Source organism: Gadus chalcogrammus, chromosome 1, assembly GCF_026213295.1.
Source record: "Gadus chalcogrammus isolate NIFS_2021 chromosome 1, NIFS_Gcha_1.0, whole genome shotgun sequence".
NCBI lineage: Eukaryota > Metazoa > Chordata > Actinopteri > Gadiformes > Gadidae > Gadus > Gadus chalcogrammus.
The window spans coordinates 15898262-15919625 of NC_079412.1; the positions used below are offsets into that span (position 1 = coordinate 15898262).

The 21364-nt window shown below is 42.1% G+C and overlaps 2 protein-coding genes across 2 annotated transcripts; both read left to right on the forward strand.

The window, feature by feature from the left end:
• The first annotated feature begins 461 nt into the window (after window positions 1-461).
• On the forward strand, window positions 462-8743 carry spsb1 (splA/ryanodine receptor domain and SOCS box containing 1). Its single transcript, XM_056591814.1, has 3 exons — window positions 462-684; window positions 3650-4521; window positions 5839-8743. Exons 2-3 carry the CDS (start codon window positions 3828-3830, stop codon window positions 5964-5966), a joined length of 822 nt encoding a protein of 273 aa, XP_056447789.1. The 5' UTR covers window positions 462-684; window positions 3650-3827; the 3' UTR covers window positions 5967-8743.
• A 1757-nt stretch (window positions 8744-10500) lies between these two features.
• slc25a33 (solute carrier family 25 member 33) lies at window positions 10501-20614 on the forward strand. Its single transcript, XM_056591828.1, has 7 exons — window positions 10501-10714; window positions 12407-12580; window positions 14964-15041; window positions 16078-16178; window positions 16398-16464; window positions 17442-17722; window positions 19094-20614. Exons 1-7 carry the CDS (start codon window positions 10674-10676, stop codon window positions 19291-19293), a joined length of 942 nt encoding a protein of 313 aa, XP_056447803.1. The 5' UTR covers window positions 10501-10673; the 3' UTR covers window positions 19294-20614.
• Window positions 20615-21364: the final 750 nt, after the last annotated feature.

Consider the following 21364-nt stretch of genomic DNA (forward strand, 5'->3'; position numbering starts at 1 on the left):
TTGAAACAAAAAGGATAGGCCTACTAGTCCAAAAAGTCAATTGAGTATGGATGCTCAGGTTCACTCATGTCCACTCATATTTATCAACATGAATTCCATTTAGTTAGTAGGCCTACGATTGAAAAAATGCTACAGCGGCAAATACTTATAGTAGCCTACGGCGTTATCGCCTTTCATTTCGTAGTCAAGTGTAGGCCTACTCTAAGCCAAAAATTATAAGAAAGGAACCATTGAAGCACCTTCCCTTAGCATTACGAGTGGCCTAATCAAACAGTTCTTATCATCGCTGCCCCTTTGATAATTTAGGGATATTTCACTCAGTAGGGTACATTCCCAAGCAAAAACTACAATTGGGCCACAGCATACAAATTAGAACTCCACAAACATTTGGTAGACGGCATCGCGAGACGCGAGATCTCGCGAGTCTACCTAAGATCTCGCGAGTCTACCTAATCTGGAACAGCAGCTGGGAGCTATTTTACCACGTGACGCGGAGAAGCTCGAGAGTAGCCATCATTAATTTCACCCAAATCATGTTCAACCTAAAATGGTATTATTAGGTAAGTCTAGTAGGGCTACGGTGAGGAGGCAAACCACCATGGCGTAAGGTTAAAACCGTGAACTCGAAGCCGTGTACCTCGTCTCATTTGCCATCATTGTCCCACCGTTTAAATAGTTATAAGGGTAAGTGGATTATTTGCCTTTTGCTTCCTTTCACCGTTTGTTTGTCTCATTTTCAACTGTGAACAAGAACCGACGACAGGAGAACCTTGAGCTTTGCGATGTTCTTCTCTCGTTTCCTAATAAAGCGAATCCGTTTGAATGTAAGAAGTTGTTTTTGTTTCAATCGTTGACTTGTCACACCGTTGAACGAAGTGTTTATAGTGCTGCGGCATTGTGCGATAACAATTACGTGCCTCGCTTCCTGTGTACCAAACAAGCAAACACACAACATGTTTCAAACACATTGTAACATTATATGCTATTAACATAGTTACTGCAGGCTTTTTGCGCTCTACCAATGGTCGCTCACGAACCTGGGAAGGTCCTTCACCATTAGATTAAGCAAGGAATACAAAATGTGCCTATCTGTTGTATCTGACAGCATATAGGTGCTACACGGGCCTTATGTTAAAGAGAAATGAATGCAGTAGGCTATGTCGGTATACCTCATTAGGTATTCAGACTATCTGGATACCTATTCTTGTTCTAGGGTATGGGTTTTAGTTACTTTGTAGGCTATATACCTATTAGAGCCTGTTGGTCGATTTATACGTTTGATATACCTTTCCTAATATATTGATGTCGTTATGTTTCGTACAGCTTTACTGCTTCTTACAATCGTTATTCTGCGTTAGGTATGACCTTGGTCAGTATTTCCTCGTATAGAACTAATTACATGAGCTCTATAGACTCACCAGGCCATAAGACAGCCAAATTGGCCTTTTAAGAGACAAGCGTTTCCTTGGCTCTGCATATTCAAGCAATCGAACCTATTGCATTCAAATTAGTTTTAAACACAAGGGGCACCTGAATCCAGAATAATCCTACATATTGGATTCAAGCTGAAACACATCATGACAAACATTGAGAACACTAAATTTAACTCTTGGCCATGTTGTGTTTTCTATGGTTGTAAATGGCCTTTACATCGTATTTCTGTTTTTTGATAGTCTTATTCGTTTTTAGTTACTACTTGTATTGTTTGGGTGCAAGGTGGCGATCTGCCACAATCAGGAATTAAGGGGGACCACTTGGCAAACGGTATGCTTAAATTAACATGTTGCACTCCCCCAGACGCCCGGACAGGCATTGAAGAAGAGACTGTTTACATTCAGCTGTTGGCCACCCGTGTTTGCTCTTTTTCTCTCCTCCTGTTTGGCTATCACTGGAGAGACATGACCCATTTAAATGGTTGTTTACTTGCATTACATAAAGTGCCAAAACACTTCTCAATGAACTCTTGTCTACAATTCAATTAGAGTGGCCCTCTCAGCAGCCTGGTTCTCCTTGACGCACAATGGCCTAGGTGACCTCATCCAGGGTTGTGGCTTGTCCGATCAGCACCGACTACTTGTGGTGGTACCAATCACACGCATTATGTATTCGGGGATCCTGGTTTGTTTTTAATGTGAACTTCCCCTTTTATAAAGTTGAGGGTGAGTCAGTACATGTGTTCAGATTAAGTTGTGCATGGTTGCATAATGGTCGACCTTTTGTGCCTTGATCTCTAAGGCTACAACAAGTGTTCTGTTGGAATCGTCTTTGTTGTGGATATGTAGCACCAGTGCATTATTGTGTGATGAGGGCTGTCGAACAGGACGCACCAGTCTTTTTCTTAAACTAAAAGTAAAAAATCTGTGGCAAACAAGACAGGGCCTTGTTTTATATTTTAGAGCCAGATGTTTTATATCCGCTTTCCCTCAATCACTCAGACCAGAGACCAGACAACCAAATAATGGAAATAGCTGGAATTTCCCCCTTTTATTTCCTATTTATGGAAATTTCTTGCTTTATCTGCCAGATTCGGGATTACTGTATGAAAAGTGAAATGTATATGCCAAACCGTTATAGTGCGTACTGCTTTCCGTGAAGTACATTTAGGCCTGGTATATTGTTTTTTCTTAAAGTTCGCTGCCAATACAATTTGCATGGAGGCATGTGCTCTGCTGGGCATCAAAGAACAAGGCTTCTTTAGTTAGTTCCTGAAATTGGGTTTATGAAGTTGTCTCTTGGATGTTCTTCAAATAATTTTCCACTCCTTTTGAACAGATTTTTTTTATTTTATCAATGACCAAATGCCCATCCTATATAACTTGGTCTGAAGCAGATAAATTATACCCTTCTACCGTGTCAGATTTTGTCAGCTTGTGTTAGAAACTCATATTCCCAGAAGACTGATGACTAATGATAGAAGAACTGGAACAAAAGCAAGATGAGACATTGCAGGGTTACGGTTCTACATTTGATAAACACACACATCAATTATTGTCCACTGCTTCAGAGCTGTATTAAATGTCATGATGTCCCAACTACACGACTCCACAGAACACGGTAACAGTGGCAATCACCAGCGATGTCATGACATCCAAATAAACAGCAGGGATTGTGTAGAAACAATGACCTAACAATGGCTCTAAAGGCCTCACAGCTGTGGCTCCTTGACGGGTATAAACCGACAGACGGGGAATAATACAGGGAATAATTATTATTACCGAATAATAATACTATCAAGATGTGTGATTATTTTTGGTAGTGTCATGAAGCAGTATATTTCACTTTCAGTTTCATGTCTTTCATGGCCGGCGTCATCTTTTGACCTTGTATCAATGTAGTATTGGCTGCTTAATGCGTTTTGATTTAAAGGTGATTCAAAACAAACTTATTTAGCGTTTATTTGTTTCTCCTGACATGCCACAGACTGGAGCAGGTCAAAAAGCTAAACGACGAAACGCTTTTGTCCGGTGTTCCTGGGCAACATTAACCAGCATTTTCAGCAATGACGCCAGCCACCACATTAAATTAGCTCCTTGTACCCATGGTGGTTTTCAAACTGTTTAGATCTGATGTTGGGCACGTGGCAAAAAGGCTTGTCTGTTGGATCAAACCAATATTTTCGTCACTTTTTCTCATTTGCAAATCTCTGCAGGAGACCTCCAGCCCCCATCTGCCCTGGCCTTGACCCGCTGTTCCCTAGAGACGCCCAGCCGGGTCTGGAGCTGCACCGTGGTGGACGGGGTCTGCAGCTGATTTGCTCTCCCCCGTTTGACCTAAGCAGGGGGGGGAGACGGGGGGAGTAGGGGGTGCGGTCAGAGCCCACTCTGAGCATGGGGCAGAAGGTCCCCGGGGGCATCAAGAGCATTGACATGCGGGACCCAGCGTTCAGCCCCCTAAAGCTGGAGCTCCAGGCCCTGAACCACACCAAACCGTCCCGGCTGGACCTGCTGCTGGACATGCCGCCGTCGGGCTCCGACGTCCAGGCGCAGCACTCGTGGAACGACGAGGACCGCTCACTAAACATCTTCGTCAAGGACGACAACCGGATGATTTTCCACCGGCACCCGGTGGCGCAGAGCACGGACGCCATCCGGGCCCGCGTGGGCTACACGCGCGGACTGCACGTCTGGGAGATCAGCTGGGCCATGCGGCAGCGCGGCACCCACGCCGTGGTGGGGGTGGCGACGGGCGATGCCGCCCTCCACTCTGTGGGCTACACTGCCCTGGTGGGCAGCAACACTGAGTCGTGGGGCTGGGACTTGTGCCGCAGCAAGCTCTACCACGACGGGAAGAACCGGCCGGGCAAGACCTACCCAGCCTTCCTGGAGCCCGACGACACCTTCATCGTACCGGACTCGTTGCTGGTTGTTCTGGACATGGACGAGGGAACTCTGGGCTACGTCGTGGACGGACAGTACCTAGGGGTGGCCTTCCGTGGACTCAAGGGCCGCAAGCTGTACCCCGTTGTGAGCGCCGTTTGGGGCCACTGTGAAATCAGGATCCGGTACATCAACGGGCTCGATCGTAAGTGAAAAAGTTGCATTTATTATAACATGGCCAGGTCGATGAACATTTACGATGTGCAGGACAAAATTGTGGCTGGTTACTGCTTTTAGTAGTGGCTGGCAAACTAAAACCTGGTCCTGGAGTTGCAAGTATATATTAATGAATGAGGACTACCATATTACAGAAGAGCCGGTTCATTACAGGGCAACACGCTCCTACTTTCCAGCTAGACTTGAGTTGGTCAGGCCACGTAATCAACGACTATATAAAGTGGGTTGACGAGTCCCGATAGCCCTGACATAATTAGACAGTTTTCCAAGTAAGTTTTCATTTTAAATCCTATCCTAGGATCCCATCCTACTTTTAAGATATGACACATAGGTTAACAGATTAAGTAACTAATTAAAAATTATAAATCGATAAGGAAGGAACATTCCACTTGACTACTCAATGCTGTCTAGATGATGACCCTATTTCGGAATTAACTTCTGCCCCCTTAAAGACCAGTACAGGCCACCGTAGTTTCTCCTACGTCGCTGGAAAGGGGGAGCAAGATGCCACCAAGTCCTACACATTGTACCTAAACTTTTATTTGGCATATTTCAATCAGATGTCAGTGAGTGCTTTGTTCTATAAGAATTATTTTGACCTGCTTCAGCTGTTGTTCCATATGGCTAAGGTCTCTAGTTCACATAGAGGAGCTGAAGCAAGTTGTGAATGACGTTCACTAAACCCATGCAAAGATGCATTAAATCAACACCCCTTATAACTCCAGGGCTCATGTGCTCTTTTGAATGAATAGGAATCTTTAAGCATAGTCTGAGCATCCTTTCTAGGTACTCTGCGTATTCAAAGTGTTTGGCATTATTTAACAAAATAATGTAAAAGTACCGTAGTGAAGAACCGGTTGATGAGCCACCGATCATTATCTGCTAATGTACGCCCTTAAAACTGAGTTTGCCGATCATGCCATCATGTGATTGAAAAACGAAGAAAGTAAGTGGTGAAAACCAAGAAGTGCCAGCATTGTTTTCAGTCACTGAAAACAACTGTCCCATTTGGGTAATGGGAAATCTTTACACATCACTTTCAAAATATGTGTGCGGGCCTTTTTTCCCACTACCCAAATGAGAGCCTCTATGTGTAAAATCAGTTGAGGGAACTTTAAGCAAGAGTCGAGGCTAGATTGTTATTTCCAGTGCGATTTAGAGACCTTCTTACTTGTACATCAACCCAAAACTTGCTTATTAGACACCCATCTATTCCATGATGATACCATTTGCAAGGGTGGGGGTTGTTACAATCGCTAACCTGTACCCTCCTTCCTGTCTGCAGCGGAGCCTCTCCCTCTGATGGACCTGTGCAGGTGCTCCATCAGGGTGGCACTGGGGAAGGATCGCCTGAGCGAGATCCAGGGCTTACCGCTTCCAGCGTCCCTCAAAAACTACCTTCTCTACCAATGACCAATGGCTGACAATCACGGCATACACATAATCGCACACTCCTCCCCTTCCTTGCATCTCTCTGGGATCCCATTTGGTTTCAACCTACTTTACCACACTACTACAGATTATATCTAATCATCCTTTCTGTTTTTTGGTTCCCCCCCAACCCACTCCGCTCACACAAAATCGAACCTCAGTCAATAGCACTGCTTTTCATGTTTTGACAAGTGCTCAGATGACAAGACCTGCATTGCTCTTGGGCTTTGTACCCTACACTGTCTTCTTAAAATTCACAAAAGTGAGTATTCCCTAAAGTCGGACATCAGGACTCACTGAACACTATGCAGATGCTGGGTTCGCGGTCGCCTGTGAACACTCGCTTTCAATAATGCACCTCTTTCAGTTGTGACGGTGAGGTGGGATGACTCATTGGTACCTCTGCTGTAACCGTCAGACCTCTTGGGAATCTAGGAATTATGAATTTACCCCATGGGTTTTTAAAGATGGATGCGTCACACATTTTGTGTGCAAACGAGCTGATGAAATTAAATAGTAGCTTTTTCGATTTGGAGGTTGGAGCGATGTGCTCTTAGTGTCTGGCCACAAGATGGCAGCATTATCTTACATGGACACCACCTCATTGATATTAAAAGTACCCTCAATAAGTTGGCTTTTAGAAAACTTGCATTTTTAAACAAACTAATAGGATTTGCTGGAGAGGTGATGATCAACCGACTTGGTATACAGTCTACAGTAGGGCTTTTGATGCACCATTGTGTAGCATTTGCGAGTACTGCTATGGTAAACTTCATTCAGCAGTCACCCAAACTCCAGATTCTCTTTTCTCTTTGCACTCTTCACCATCAGGTTTCTCTGCAATATGGAAGTGCCTGTTTGTTTACCATTAGGGTATCTGACTGGGGCATGGGTATCATGACCAGAAATCTTTTATGATTCTATGTCACTGTGACTTTTGTGTGTAGCATGCACCTGCAAGAGAATTTCTCAAATTCGTGTCCTGTCTTTCTGTCACTTTATGCCTCTGTTCATTTTTCTTGGTTTTGGGATTTTAAAGTGGATGGATTGGTTTGGGAGCCATGTTCAAACATGAGAATGGCATGTCGCCTTCTTTTAACAACCTCCAAAGCTGCATATGGTTCAGGCATTATAATATTTAGGCGCGGAAACCGCTATGATATGCTGCATCAATGACAAGCAATTGTGGTCAAATTGCCAACATGTGACATGCAATGGATATTTCCAATGTGTAATCTTTTTTCTAATGTGCAGATGTCTTTTTGTTTCTTTTCATTTTAGCTTAGTGCTGGATGTGGACTCGTATTTATGGAGGACAAATTGTACCACAAAGAAATCATGAATATTTAATTTACCCTTTTAAAAACTGTTTTAAATAAGAACACATTAAAAAATTATCAAAGATCCTTTTTAATGGAGCATTAAATGGAACCTCAAAGAATACATTTATTGTTGGGATTTACGAATCCATCATTAAACTGCTTTTAGCAGCCATGATAGTGTTTTTAAATCGATCAACTTATTAGACAATAGTTTAAAAGTGTTTAGATAATTCCTTTAAGATTAGTAGTTTTCCGTATTAATTTCCTTATTGCTTTTCCTTTGACGGAATTAATTTCCCATGCTACTCTAACAAAGACAAGCCTTTTAATCTTCTAAAGCTCACGCACCGACTGTGCCACTAAAGAAATACACAGAGATTCAAGCTCTTGTCTGTACGACAATGTAGTTTTTAAGTTTGTTGCGTCTGGTGCATGGTCTGGACGGGCTGTCGGGTACATATTTTCGTAGTTAAAAAGATTTTCAAGCATGTTATTAGTTTAGCTTTGTCACCATATTAAAGATTATTTGTGGCCAATTTCTTAGAACACTTAATAAAGCTATATTTTACAAGAAAGTATTCCGAATGAATGTACAATATGAATTAATTGTCTTCCAGTCAGCGGATGGAGTGACCTAGAATTTATCTTGTGTTCGTTGGAATTGGGGAAAACCAACAAACGTGAATTAACTAATCGAATGTTGTCTCAGTGGGTGTATTTCTCAAAAGTGCTTGAGTGTTTGTTTCAGAAATCAGCACCTAGTTGTCCCACCAGCTATTTTTGTAATATGGAAGGGGTGAAAAAATGTACGCACGGTGCATTCTGGATTAGGACCGATACATATGTCGGCCTAGGCCTAATCAATTCTTTTTTAAGATCTTTAGCATTCAAATTATTGCAGTCTATTCTTTTCGTAGGCTACTCTGCTTTTGGCCTTGATGGGGAGATATTTGAGATATTTTGAGCCCCATTTTCCTGCGACATTCCTGCGTCTCCCTCAGTACGGAGCCCATTTCAGCACTGTGTCAGTCGACAGTTACAATCCTACGAACGTCGTGAGTGCAGTGAAAGTGTGTTCACTGCACTGTTTCTGTCTGTCTTGGGCGGAAATGGCATAGAGGTCATGTTTGTAGTTTTTTACTTATCTACAAATTCATGAAACCTTATATGGTGTTGCCCAATGTGAAGAAACCATTCATATTTAAAGTTATTACTAGTATAATTATACAATTCATAACGTGTATATTCTCTTCAATCAAATAAAATAGCAAATATATATATCAGATTGCACTTGACAATGTTCTTCTCTACGTGCTTTGACAGTTTAAGAAGAATTGCCATGCAGGGGAGAGGCTTGGTAGCTTACAATGTTTCCCTGCTTGTCTTGTGCCAACCTTACCTGGTTTGCAAGCTACAGAAGAAATATAGCGCTCAGATTTGTATTTTACAGGCATCAACATGGTTTCTCAACGGGGGGGCGTTCGCACAACCTTGGGGGGAGCTGGGAACGCGATTTCTTTTTCATTTTTTGGGGGGGATTCATGGTTCTAAATTTTTTTGGGTGAATGAATGTTCAATCCAACCATTTCTTCCTCAACTCTTTCTTGGTCAATCTCTCTCTCTCTCTCTCTCTCTCTCTCTCTCTCTCTCTCTCTCTCTCTCTCTCTCTCTCTCTCTCTCTCTCTCTCTCTCTCTCTCTCTCTCTCTCTCTCTCTCTTCCCCCGTGTCGCTCTGGAAGTTTAATTGGGTTTATTACAGTGTAAATTTATATATTTAATTCATTGCTATTAGTGACCAGCGCGTAGTCACTAATAGCGTGTGAGTGGGGTTGTTAGTTTATTTATTTATTTTTTATTGGGGGGGGGGGCAGAGGTTTAGGGTAAGGTCAGAGGGGCGTTTGCTCAAAAAAGGTTGAGAACCACTGGCCTACAATATACCTCGTACGGACATTATTTACCAACAACAAAGTGTCCATATGGCCACTAGGTGGCTTCTAGTCATGCCATCTGACCATTGTATGTTCCTGCAATACCCGAGGCTGCAGTTTCAGGACCCTTGTTGTTTAGTTTGTTTCGCCTTTAAGAAGCCGTTGAAGGCAAGTCAAGTTTTCCTATGTTGGGGTTGCAAATTAAGTTGAGGTCGATTTAATGCCATCAAAGGAAATATAAACCCATATCTTGAAGGCAGCGTCACTTAAAAAAGTATTTGGTCATAAAACTGCAGCCTCCGGTAGCATATTGCAGGAACATGCTACGGCTGTAAGATTATAGCAAATAAAACGACCTTTTAAAGATAATTTCAATATTAACTCTGTAGTTTATGAAGTACCAACACAGGCCCATTCAACGTGATAAACACGAGGTTTCCTGCATTCCTTCTGCCTTCTAAGATGGCTTTTCAAGTGCGAAAACACTAAGAAGTGACTTTGTAATGGCGGGAAGAAATCTTAGAGAAATAGAAAGAGGTGCCCTATATAGAGTCCCCCCGGCCCTTACAACGTGCTTCCCAAGGGCGTGCCCCGACAAACAGTCTAGGGGGGCCGCCAAATACTTTGATTCGTTGCATGGGTTTATAGTTCCCTTTGAGTTTCAGTTACGTACGCATGGCATGCATGCCACTTCCCAACATCTCGTGCTTCAAATGGCTGCCAGATCTCCGTTGTCATATGATTGGATTCCAAAAACAACAGTACTACAGTGTCTGGTAAACATATCGTTTGGTGCAATATCAGTCCCTTTATCTACCCAATGAGATGTTTTGTATATACATGGAAATATAGCCAGCTTGATAAAAAATACTATTAATTTAAATACTGAATAATACAATTCATGGATTAATCAAGTGATTTAATAAACAAATCTAGTGATAATATAGTTTAGCATTAAATATTCTAAACAATTATATACAGCCTATCCCAAACGTCTTACTTTAAGAGAAATTTGTATGTGAAATATTGGAGATGTACAAAGGTTTAGGTCTAAGAGACATAAAACGTAGGCTACTACCTTATTATAAACAGAACTAGACCGAATCTCTAGAACCATTCCAAAGCACGTTTGGCCTTTTGTTGTTTTTTATGTTTTATGATCGTGCATGTTTGATGAACGGGTTTATGCAAGGTGTATTGGTGACCGGTGTGGATGACAATTGCCCAACACCGGTCTACGTCACGGCCAACACCCCCTCCGGCCCCCTGACGTCACTGCCAGTCTTTAGGCCAAGCCGGTTCAGCCGCCGCTGTCAGCCCCAGAAAGCCGGCCGGAAGGACGAGCTCGCAAGAGTCACCGACCCGAGTTATCTTCGCTTCTGTTTTAATCCACTTTCTGAAAGAAAAAGGAATATGGTGTCAATCTGAAAAAAAAGAAAAATGGCACAGAAAGACACTTTATTACATCTCTTCGCTGGGGGGTAAGTTGAAGGTTTAAACGTGTTTTCTTTTGAATTGCGGTAGGTTGTTGTAGCGGCTAACGTTACTTCGCCACTTTGTGAGGTATTTGGGTATCTAACGTTACTTTTTGGTGATAATGGTTATATATTTATTCGTCCACGTTCTATATAATGTGTGTTTTTGTGTCAGGTAAGCTTCCGATATTATAATACTATATGAATGACTAACAACGAAGGAGCTTAGCTATCGCCTGCTAGCTTCCTCATGCAATAAATGCATGTTTCAAGCAATGGTCGCTGTCTACGTCCTGGTATGGTCCTGTCTAATTCCAGACTATTCAAGTAATTCCTGTCCTATTATGCTACTTGCCAGTTGCAACGTTGTTCTAGCTTACAAGGTCCGCGTTTAATCAATAGAACCACATGGCTTATATTACCATGTGCATTATAACATGTATTTTATGTATCTCTAAAGTGCACCGTGAAGTGCTCAGTTTCACCAACCACGTCACCAGCAGCGGTTACGTCGAATACTGAACGTTAATGGTATATACTGGTATTCATACTAGTTATGTGAAGCTAAATGGTGCACGTGTGCTGTACATTGGTGTCAAGGCAGTGCTGCTTACAAACGACACATTCGTGTTGCCCTTCGAGGGGCTCTGCAAACAGTACTGTAGTGGTGCCGCAGTAATGAAGCCGACCTTAGCAAGATGCCCTTGGTCTTACGTAACTCAACTAGATGTGTTGCGTCAATCCTCGCGAGCTTTAAACATAAATAGATATATTGAAATGTGTATTACATTTTTTCCTAAAATTATTAGTAAGGAAATCGAGGTCTTTATCTGTTATTATGGTCGCTGTGAATCACTAGCTACATTTTTTATTATCTTATAAACAATTTAAAAAAAAATTATAAACAAGAAACTATTTTTCAAACAGGCACCTGAGGCTGTGTGACATATTTGAATGACTTTGTTAACAAATAATGAATGCACGTTGACTAGTTTCCTTTCTATTTCTAAAGCCTGGCCTAGACTTATTGAATGTAAATGTACAGCCAGAATCTTGAACAACTCTTCACCATTTTAAGTTCAGCCTCAGTCCGTTTCCTGTGCTTTTGAAAGAGAAAGTTCAGGCAGTGCAGGACGTCTCCATTAGCAATGGGTTTTTTTGTTACTAGGTGCCCCTATTGTTGTGATGGAGCCTTGGGGGTAAGGATAGGGGTATTTTGGCTAAATCTCTGGCACATAAACCTGAATCAGGTTTCTCTAATTGATTGTATGTTCGCTTTATTCAGATACAGAACACTGCAATACCGTAGTCTGAATTTTTAAGCAGGTTGTTGACAATGTTTCAGAGTGGTCTAAGGTTTGAGGTAATTAATCTCAAGTTCAAGGGATGGTGCTTGAGCTCATTCAGTATGTCATTGTTGTCCTGGTGTAATCTTCCATGACCAATGAACACACACCCTGTCATGTTTTGTCTGTGTAATTAAAAAACAACAACAACACCCTTTTATGTGTTGTGATTGATTATGTAATGCAACTGAGGTGGCCTCTCCTTTTTGAAAGGATGAATCCGGTTTGAAGTAGTTGCATGTATCTAAGATCATGGTAAACACCATCTACCCGTCTGTGTCTGTCGTTTGTTTTAACAAGCGCTCATCCTTATGTGTCTTTAATCAGTATGATTTGTCCTCTCTCCTTTTAGATGTAGTGGTACCGTAGGAGCCATCGTGACCTGTCCCCTGGAGGTGCTGAAGACGCGTCTGCAGTCCTCAGGTCTGGCCCTGCGCCCCGTCTTCCAGGTGCAGATGGGCTCGCTCAACGGCACCGGGGTGATCCGTCCGGGGACGGTCACACCGGGACTCCTGCAGGTTCTGCGGTACGTTCCTGCCCCTGCTGCATCTTCTGCTGCTGCTGCTGTTGTTGTTGTTGTGTTAAAAAGGCCTCATAGATACCACACAGTCTACACTGAGGAGTCAGGCATTTTCCGCTCCTCCCCACAGCTGCTGCACCTAGTTGTTATGTCAGAGTCGTCGTGTTAGGAACAGCCTAATTATTAGCCCTTAACTGGGTCTGGTTTATGTGGCTTCTTGGTCACAGAAAGGTGCAAATTTGTGTGTTGCCCTGGAAGTACAGCTTCTTGTTCCTCTCCAGATGTGATGGGACATGTAATGTATTCTGGTGGCTGTCTGAACTTGTCTTCTGTTTACCTTCAAACACCAAGATGGAAATAAAAGAGACGTGTGGCGCCAATTTGAATTCAAGCATTTGCATAAGCCCAGGTCCGGAAAGTCTCCATGGCCCGGCACGCCACAAGAACTGCCCCGGGGGAGGAGGACGCTGTCTCTGTTTGTTGTTTTTGTTACACGGGCGAGACTCGAGTGGGAACCGGTTTAGTTGGATTTAGGATTGTGTGACTTCTGTACAGCTTTAGTTCATATTTTAAATGTCTGAAGGCAAACTTTTGCATGTGTATTTTTAAGTGGGGCTAAGGGCTGTCAAATGTACATTTGGTAGTCACAATTACAAATAATTAACATTCAAATATATAATATGTGTGAATTGTGTCGGAGACTTCAGACTTGAACTTGCCAGCTGTGAGACTTGACTTACTTAAGGCTTGCCTGCTTTGAGTTTTGTTCCTCTCTAGAGTTATACAATCAGATATTCAGTTCGTTTCTAATGGCTGTGATAAGCGATCATTGCATTGCATATGCATTGTTAGTTTATTGCGTTGTTATTCCAAAAACCTATGCAACTTTGCAATAATTCCTTGCTTTGCCAGTTCTGCTGACCGGTTTTGGATAACGGGATGAGATGAAGTGCCAAGTTAAAGCAGACCTATTGTTGACTCAATAATGAAAATTGAAATAACAAAACATAATAAATAAGTGGTGTTATTGTTTACATTATAACCATCTGCAAGGATTAATCCGCCATCAAGCAAAATAATGGGATCAAGCTAATACAGGGCGTGTCATACAATAAAAATAGTCAATAACTTAAAGGGCCTACTTCATGGCTCTGTAGTAGACTAGTCTAGTTTGTTAACAAACAACGAATCAAACTTAATTTAATAAAATCAGCTTATTCCCTTTCTTCATGTTTGCATTTTGAGGAACACCGATACCCCACTTTGACTCATTTTGTTTTGTTAAATTTAGTCAAATCACTGGTGAACAAACAATCTTCGAGCCCTCGATTCACTTAAAGTCGGAGCACCCCTACTATGGCTGCCAGTGTGGGACAATCCTCATCATCCTCCTCCACTCATGTTGCAACCTATCTTTGTAGCAAGTTCCGCTCGTTAACTATACCATATAAAATATTCCCTCCCTCTTGACGCTACCTTGTTTTGCCATTGTACCGGCCTTCTTGCTTCCCCCTGGTGATGTAGTTTGTACAGCAGGAATTGCCCAAGGGTGTTATTGCTTTGATCCAAATTTGGTAATTTATGTACATTTATTACATAATATGCAAATTGTTATTTTTTTGTTAATTCAATATTCCATATAGTTTTATTGTTCCAGTTAACAGCCCTATTTTTCAGTTTAGAGTACCATTTCATTTTCATTAAATTGTTTATTCATAGTATATTACACGATTTTCCAAGATGATCCACACATTTTCTATTTATGGTAATACCAGGATGGTTGCAGTTCAACCATGAAGGTGTTGGTCCTGTGGTCATTAAATGTGTTTTAAGTACCACACACATCATTGAAACCAAGGAAGGCAGTCAAGTGATCGTTAAGCCGTTAGTTTCTCTAGGAACTTGGTTTGGAATGGTGAAATGTATTGTTGTCGAAAAGCCTATTGTGAAACCAACAACAAGGAGCAAGTCTAGTTTTGGAATTCCCAAACAAGAGGGTCAGCAACCGTCCAACAAAGGGGTGGATTTGAGACAAACACATTGAAAAACATTAAACAGAAGGCTGTTATCCATTGGTTGGAATGGTTGCTGTGATTCCGTTTTATCACAATCTAACTTTAACCTGCCCTTTCACCGTGCTCTGGCAGGACTGTTTGTGTTCCTGGAGAGTAAAGGTCACTTACTGTACGCAGAAAAATTAAGTAATTTCAGCCACGGGGCCTGTCAGGTGGCCACAGAAGACGAGATTTCACGTGACCTGTGGCTAGAGGAATGAGTTTCTCTGTCACCAGATGTTTTCATGCATTTATGATGGAACAACCGTTCTTACCAATGATTAACTGGGAATTTCCTGCCAATGTTTTTAATGTCTGTTACTTAATCATTCCAGGTCAATTCTGGAAAAGGAGGGTCCACGGTCGCTGTTTCGGGGCCTGGGGCCCAACCTAGTGGGTGTAGCCCCCTCAAGGTACAGTGATGTCTGCGGCTGCATTTACATTTCATTAGGGATATCTGGATCTAGACCACATAAGCTCATTGATCAGTGGCGTCGCTTTCACTTATCTGCATCTAAAAAATGCATTGGTCATAAAAGAAACGCATCGATTAGCTATCGGCAACATTCTTTAAAGCATCCTGTCAAAATTGTACAGACGCTTCTCTTTCTGGACACCCAGTATTTTTTTTGTTTGCTTTATTTAAGTAAAGGTTTGATGTCTATCTTTGAGAAACGCTGACCTTTGGATTGTTTACAAGCATTAACAACTGCCAATAGCTACATTTCCTCATCGGCTGTGTCTCTACTCGGACCATGGATATAATGTTCAACAGTGCTAACCATACACTGCTAGATCTGAGTAGACAAACATTTAATACCATCCTTGGACATGGCTATAATGATTAACAGCTGTAAAGCAGTGTGGCAATACCACCAAATTTTATATAGCTAAAATTACCATGTTGAATTTTAAACAGTAATACAGTACATTAATTAATGAATAGCTTTGAGTAAGTTCCCGATCCTGCCCAACTGTCACATACCCCATGCATATCTCTGATGCTTATTCAGCCTATTCTGACTACTTTGTTGGGCTGTTCCAGAAGCGCCGTGGGGATAGCGAGCATGCTAAGCTTGTCGAACAGTCGGTTCCCAGTACACTCTGACACACACACACACACACACACACACACACACACACACACACACACACACACACACACACACACACACACACACACACACACACACACACACACACACACACACACACACACACACACACACACACACAGAGAGACAAGCAGAGAGACACACACACAGAGACAAGCAGCAGTGCATATGTGATTTCTTCTCTTAAAGTGCAAACCCAAACTGTCATTAGAGTTGTTTTTTTTAAAGTATCATGGATGGCAGACACTGACCGTTCCTATTGCTCAGTGTCTCACTGTTTGTATGAAGGTTAGGCGTCAGCTAATGTTAAACTTTATTTTCCGGTATATTCCAGAGCCATCTACTTTGCTGCATACTCAAAGTCCAAAGAGACGTTGAATGGCGTGTTTGCACCCAATAGTGGACCTGTACACATGAGCGCAGCTGGTTTTGCAGGTAAACTGAATGCAATTCACTTCTCAAAGAAACCACAACACTTAATAATTGTCACTGAAAAACTGAGGAAAAAAAGACTTCGGACTTAGTTCAGCATGTCAATGTAGGCGCTTTCTCTGGAAAATGACTATATATAGTCATGATACTTTAAACAGTCTTACAGGCACTATGTTAAACACTTTATTAATATGAAGTGTATCTTTTAACTTTGGTCCACAGCCTTTGTGACCAACTCTATGATGAACCCCATCTGGATGGTAAAGACAAGGATGCAGCTGGAGAAAAAGTAAGTCAGGTTTCAACTAAACCCTATCTTCAAACCCTAGCTACAACCTTCCCGGGTGCGAGTTTGGCTTTTAAACGATAGTGGTTATTTTAGGGGTCTTTTTAACGTGTTCGCTGCCCTCTTGTAATGTAATCTCTGTCCTCCTGACACTGTCCTTGGCTTCAGCCGCGTGGGAGCTGAGCATGTGACCGCTGTCCATAAATACCCTGTGCTGACGCACTGCACTGCGCTCAGAGAGGATCCCATATTTACACTACAGAGTACAGGGCAGTAGTATCAACTGAGCCTCATTCGAAAAACAAAATGCCTGCCCTAATGAATAGTTGGCACCAGTGCAGCAAAATTGATAGAAGAATATGCAGTGCCTTTTCCCTTTTGGTGGTCCTTCACCCGGAATAGTGTGTTGCTTTCCTTTTTGAAGCACTATCTAGTGGGTTTAATGTTGGATTTTAACCGTTTTACAAATGATTAAGATGCATTCAGGCCTATAATTATCAGCAGGTAAAAAATATTTACATTTACTCATTGTCTGCGTTGATTTATGCGCTTACGTCGACTCATGGCAGCAACCCTTGAAAATATATTTATATGTAATCCGGGATGATTCAGCAATATAAGGGCTTGGGCTAGATTTCTTATATATTGCGGTATTGTCACATATTGCTGCGCTGAGCCACCTCAGATTACCGCAGGGGTCATTTCTTGAACCCAACAGCCCTATAGACAGGCAGACAAACATGTAGGTTTAGGGGTCCCGATTGCGTAGTGGCTAGGGTTTTGGACTCCCAGCTGAAACGCACTAGGTTAGATCCCTAATGTCCGCAGTCTAGCTACAGACCATCCTTGAGCAAAATGCCAAACCCTTAATTTGCTACAAGTCGGGCTGGAAAAAGTGTCTTCTGAAATAGACAAAGTATTAAATAGCATTAAGGGTAAATATAAAGTGGCTTATGCTCATTACACTCTTTACCTTCCAGGGCCCGAGGGGAGAAGAAGATGAACGCGCTGCAGGTTGCCCGCTACGTTTACAGAACAGAAGGCATGAGGGGCTTCTACCGCGGACTCACCGCCTCCTACGCTGGCATCTCAGAGACCATGATCTGCTTCCTCATCTACGAGACGCTGAAGAAGCGCCTCGCCGAGGGCCGCTATAACTCGCCCAACGGTAGCTCTGAGAAGGTAGCGTCGGACTTCCTGGGCCTGATGCTGGCAGCGGCGTTTTCAAAGGGCTGTGCGTCCTGCATAGCTTATCCACACGGTAAGCATTTAATGAACGGTTCCACATCCAGCTCATCTAAAAACATGTATTTCCTCAGAATGAATATTGTGGTTTACAAAGACTTCGATGTTTTGTAAAGTTAGGGTAGTCCGTTTATTCTAAAAGGCTTTTTTGACAATTTTTTTCCATTATCTATACATCCAGAAAGCAAATGCTATAAGTAAAAAGGAAGGAAAAAAGATGGAGTCTGAGGCTGTTGCAGGCCTGTAATAAGCCCGCCCATCATTTAATTTGGCCCAAATGAATGGATGGCCCAACTGTCTGTCTTCCTACCCTAAAACGAGCACCAGGTATCCTGCTATGCCTTTGAAAAATGAAAGCTCAGATGTGTCGATTTTTGAATATATGGCTGGTTGGTTTCTAAATATTGCCCACCCTAGCTTTAAGTATGCATGGGGGTAGAATCATGTGGTGGCATTGGTGCCAGACTCCCAGCCAAAAGGTACTGGGTTTCGATCCCCAATGCCTTTACCTTTATACCTAATACCTAACCCCTACCAGTTACTTAAAGGTCCCATGGCATGAACATTTTACTTTATGAGGTTTTCTAACATTAATATGAATTCCCCTAGCCCGCCAATGGTCCCCCAGTAGCTAGAAATGGCGTTAGGTGTAAAACGAGCACCAGGTATCCTGCTCTGCCTTTGAAAAAAGAAAGCTCAGATGTGCAGATTTTTGAATATTCCCCGTATGTATTCATAAGGGGACATGTTACCTCTCCTTTCTCTGCTTTGCCCGCCCACAGAATTTGGACACTTCTTTGTTATTTGGATTTTGTTATTTGGATAACCGTTCTGCTGTTGGTGTTATGGCGCACAACACGTCGGGTTCTCTGACGTCTCTGGTATTTCCCCAACAAGACTCATAGTAGGGGCTATCTCAGCCATGGTTGAGAAGGAATTGGGGGGGGAAAGGAACTTTGGCTTTGACTCCCTGAAGTACATGAACCGCGACATGGAGCAGAAAAGGATTGTTGCCTGCGATTGTCTCCCACCAGAGCCTCGCTGCCTGCTGCCGAGGCACCACTGCCGCTCGGCGGGAGAAAATGGCGGTCAACAATCGCTTTCTCCTCCATGTCGTGGTTTATTCTACTTCAGATTGATTTGGTTCGCAGGGGCTTTAATTCTGCACCAAGGCTGAATTTCTTGATCGTCTTCAAGTACTGTATTAGGGGCCCACTAACACCTGTATAAAAGCATCCATAAAGAAGCATGCCATGGGACCTTTAAACATGATTCTGAATAAATGTACGTTGGATAAAAGCATCTGCTTAATGACTTGTTTGTATGCATTTATAAAACTGAATGTGGGTAGATGTATTTTCTTACACTTCTGTTGTGTCCTTCACAGAGGTTATCCGGACAAGACTGCGCGAGGAAGGAAGCAAGTACAAGTATTTCTTCCAGACGGGAAGATTAATAGCTGTGGAGGAAGGCTATCCGGCTTTTTACCGGGGACTCGTTCCACAGCTCATTAGACAGATCCCAAACACGGCCATCGTCCTGTTCACCTATGAACTCCTCATCCACGTGCTGGCAGAGTCAAAGTAACATCCAAACATTTTAACAGAGCCAAAATGATGGGGCGACATGAGGCTCTCATGCACATCGGCTGAAGGACTATTGAGAAGGCAGCAAATTACTTTTTCTATTTTCATGCGCTGCAATAAAGACTGTCTTTTTTTGGGGGTGAAAAATTGACACTTCTTGCGTTGCTATCCAAAGATCGAGATATATTTTTATTTTATTGAAAGCATGTCTAGATGTTCCTCGTTTGCAGTACTCGTGCATACTCCATACCTGAGCTGTTTTTTTTGTTCTTTCCTTTGTAAAAAATAGGTCACCGGCCGAAGGAGGAGTATTGTTAAGTTAACTAAATTATTATGTGTATTATTTGTATTCTTACTATTGTACCCGTTTTCTCATGCTTATCACTGAAAGTGAATGTACCAACACTCAACATGTGCAGGGTGACTGTTCTGGATAATGAAGGGTAGATATAAAGTTTATAATACTGGTGCACATGAACCATACAGCCCCAACAGAAGTTATTTTTGTTTTTCCTTCCTAAATTTCAGAACAGTTGTGGTTCTGAAGTTGAATTATATCAAGAGTAATATATTTATATTACTCAATACAGGTATATCTGTATATGCTGTTTTTTTTTTTTAAGTTAATTTAACCCAAAAAAGGACCTTGACTATTTGAATCACTGGTTAAATAAAGTGAATCAAGAACTCGTACTTTGGTTGTTGGGGTGTCTAACTTTCAAGACTGAGGCTTTGACCTCAATTCCAACATGGGAAATTAGGAAAAAGACCAACTGATTCCATTCCTGGAAGAGTGGGTTACACACTAGGATAATGTAACATTATCTTTGTGTGGTTAAATGATTCAAGGAAAGAAATGGATATTGGGAAACAGAATTGTGCCTCTTCAATAAATACGTTTGCTGTCCCGTGTACATGTTTTATATTTTATGAATCTTGACTGGTCATACCAACGGTTGCAAGCCATCAACTAGTACAAGAATCATTGCTTTACTGCACTTCTGATGAATGCAATGAAGCGTGGCATTATTTTATAATCCATTTTCATTTATTCTCACCAATTATGTGAGAATGAAAGCTACAACCCAGCACCACGTATATGTTCTCACATTTTCAGACGGTATTTCAATTTAAAAAGTGACCTTTTATCTCCAAAGGAATCTGTTCTCTTGATTTGCTGCAACCACCCATATCAGCAATTAACGAACGACCACTACTCTGACGTAGATGCAAATATCCAAGTCCATGTCAATGAGGAAAGAATTAACCTTTGTTCCAAACCTGTGCCTATCCCTAACTGTTAACAGATCCAGCTTGTATATCATTTTACTTGAGTTGATGGTCCGGTTATTTAGTTCTTGGAAAAATGCTTTCCTTCTTCCTTGTTCAAAGTGTAGAGTTTCCATGATATGGATTATATTTCTAGCTGGTCGAGCTACATGGCCTGGAATGATAAGACTGGAATTGACCCTTGTAGTCAGGTATTTATTAACCAGGTGGCAGCCATTCTGGGAGAGAAAGGTTCCAAATGGTTCTGTGTCTTCATTCATAGTGAACCGTAATAAAGTATCTAAATGGAAGCTCTAAATGTAAAAGCCAATGCGTCTGGGCTTTCATAACCATGGAATATAATGGGTGTGACTGTCTATTGGACAGATACCCGTTAAATTCTCCCTCATGTTCCAACAAGTCTCTGCAGCTACAGCCAAACAAAATGAATAAAGTGATGTAATAATTATACTAAATAACACAATCAACCCCAGTAGACAGCACCCAGTCGTCATTTTTAATGGTAGGCTATAACTTTCATGGAGGAGAGGCTGTAAAGTGTTACTAGTCATAGTAAGGGGAGAAATTAAAGAACATGATTCTGATCCACATGATTCTTGTCCTTGCGCATGTGGTGGACACCATTCATATGATCACTGTGTGGACAGCAGAGGGTTCAGTGTCCTGAAACCAACATTCTCTGACACGAGGCAGTATCGGAAGGGCAGGACCAGGGACATGGTCCACTGGACGCAGTTGGACCACGGGATATCTGCGGTATGAGTGACCCCTGTCTGTGACAA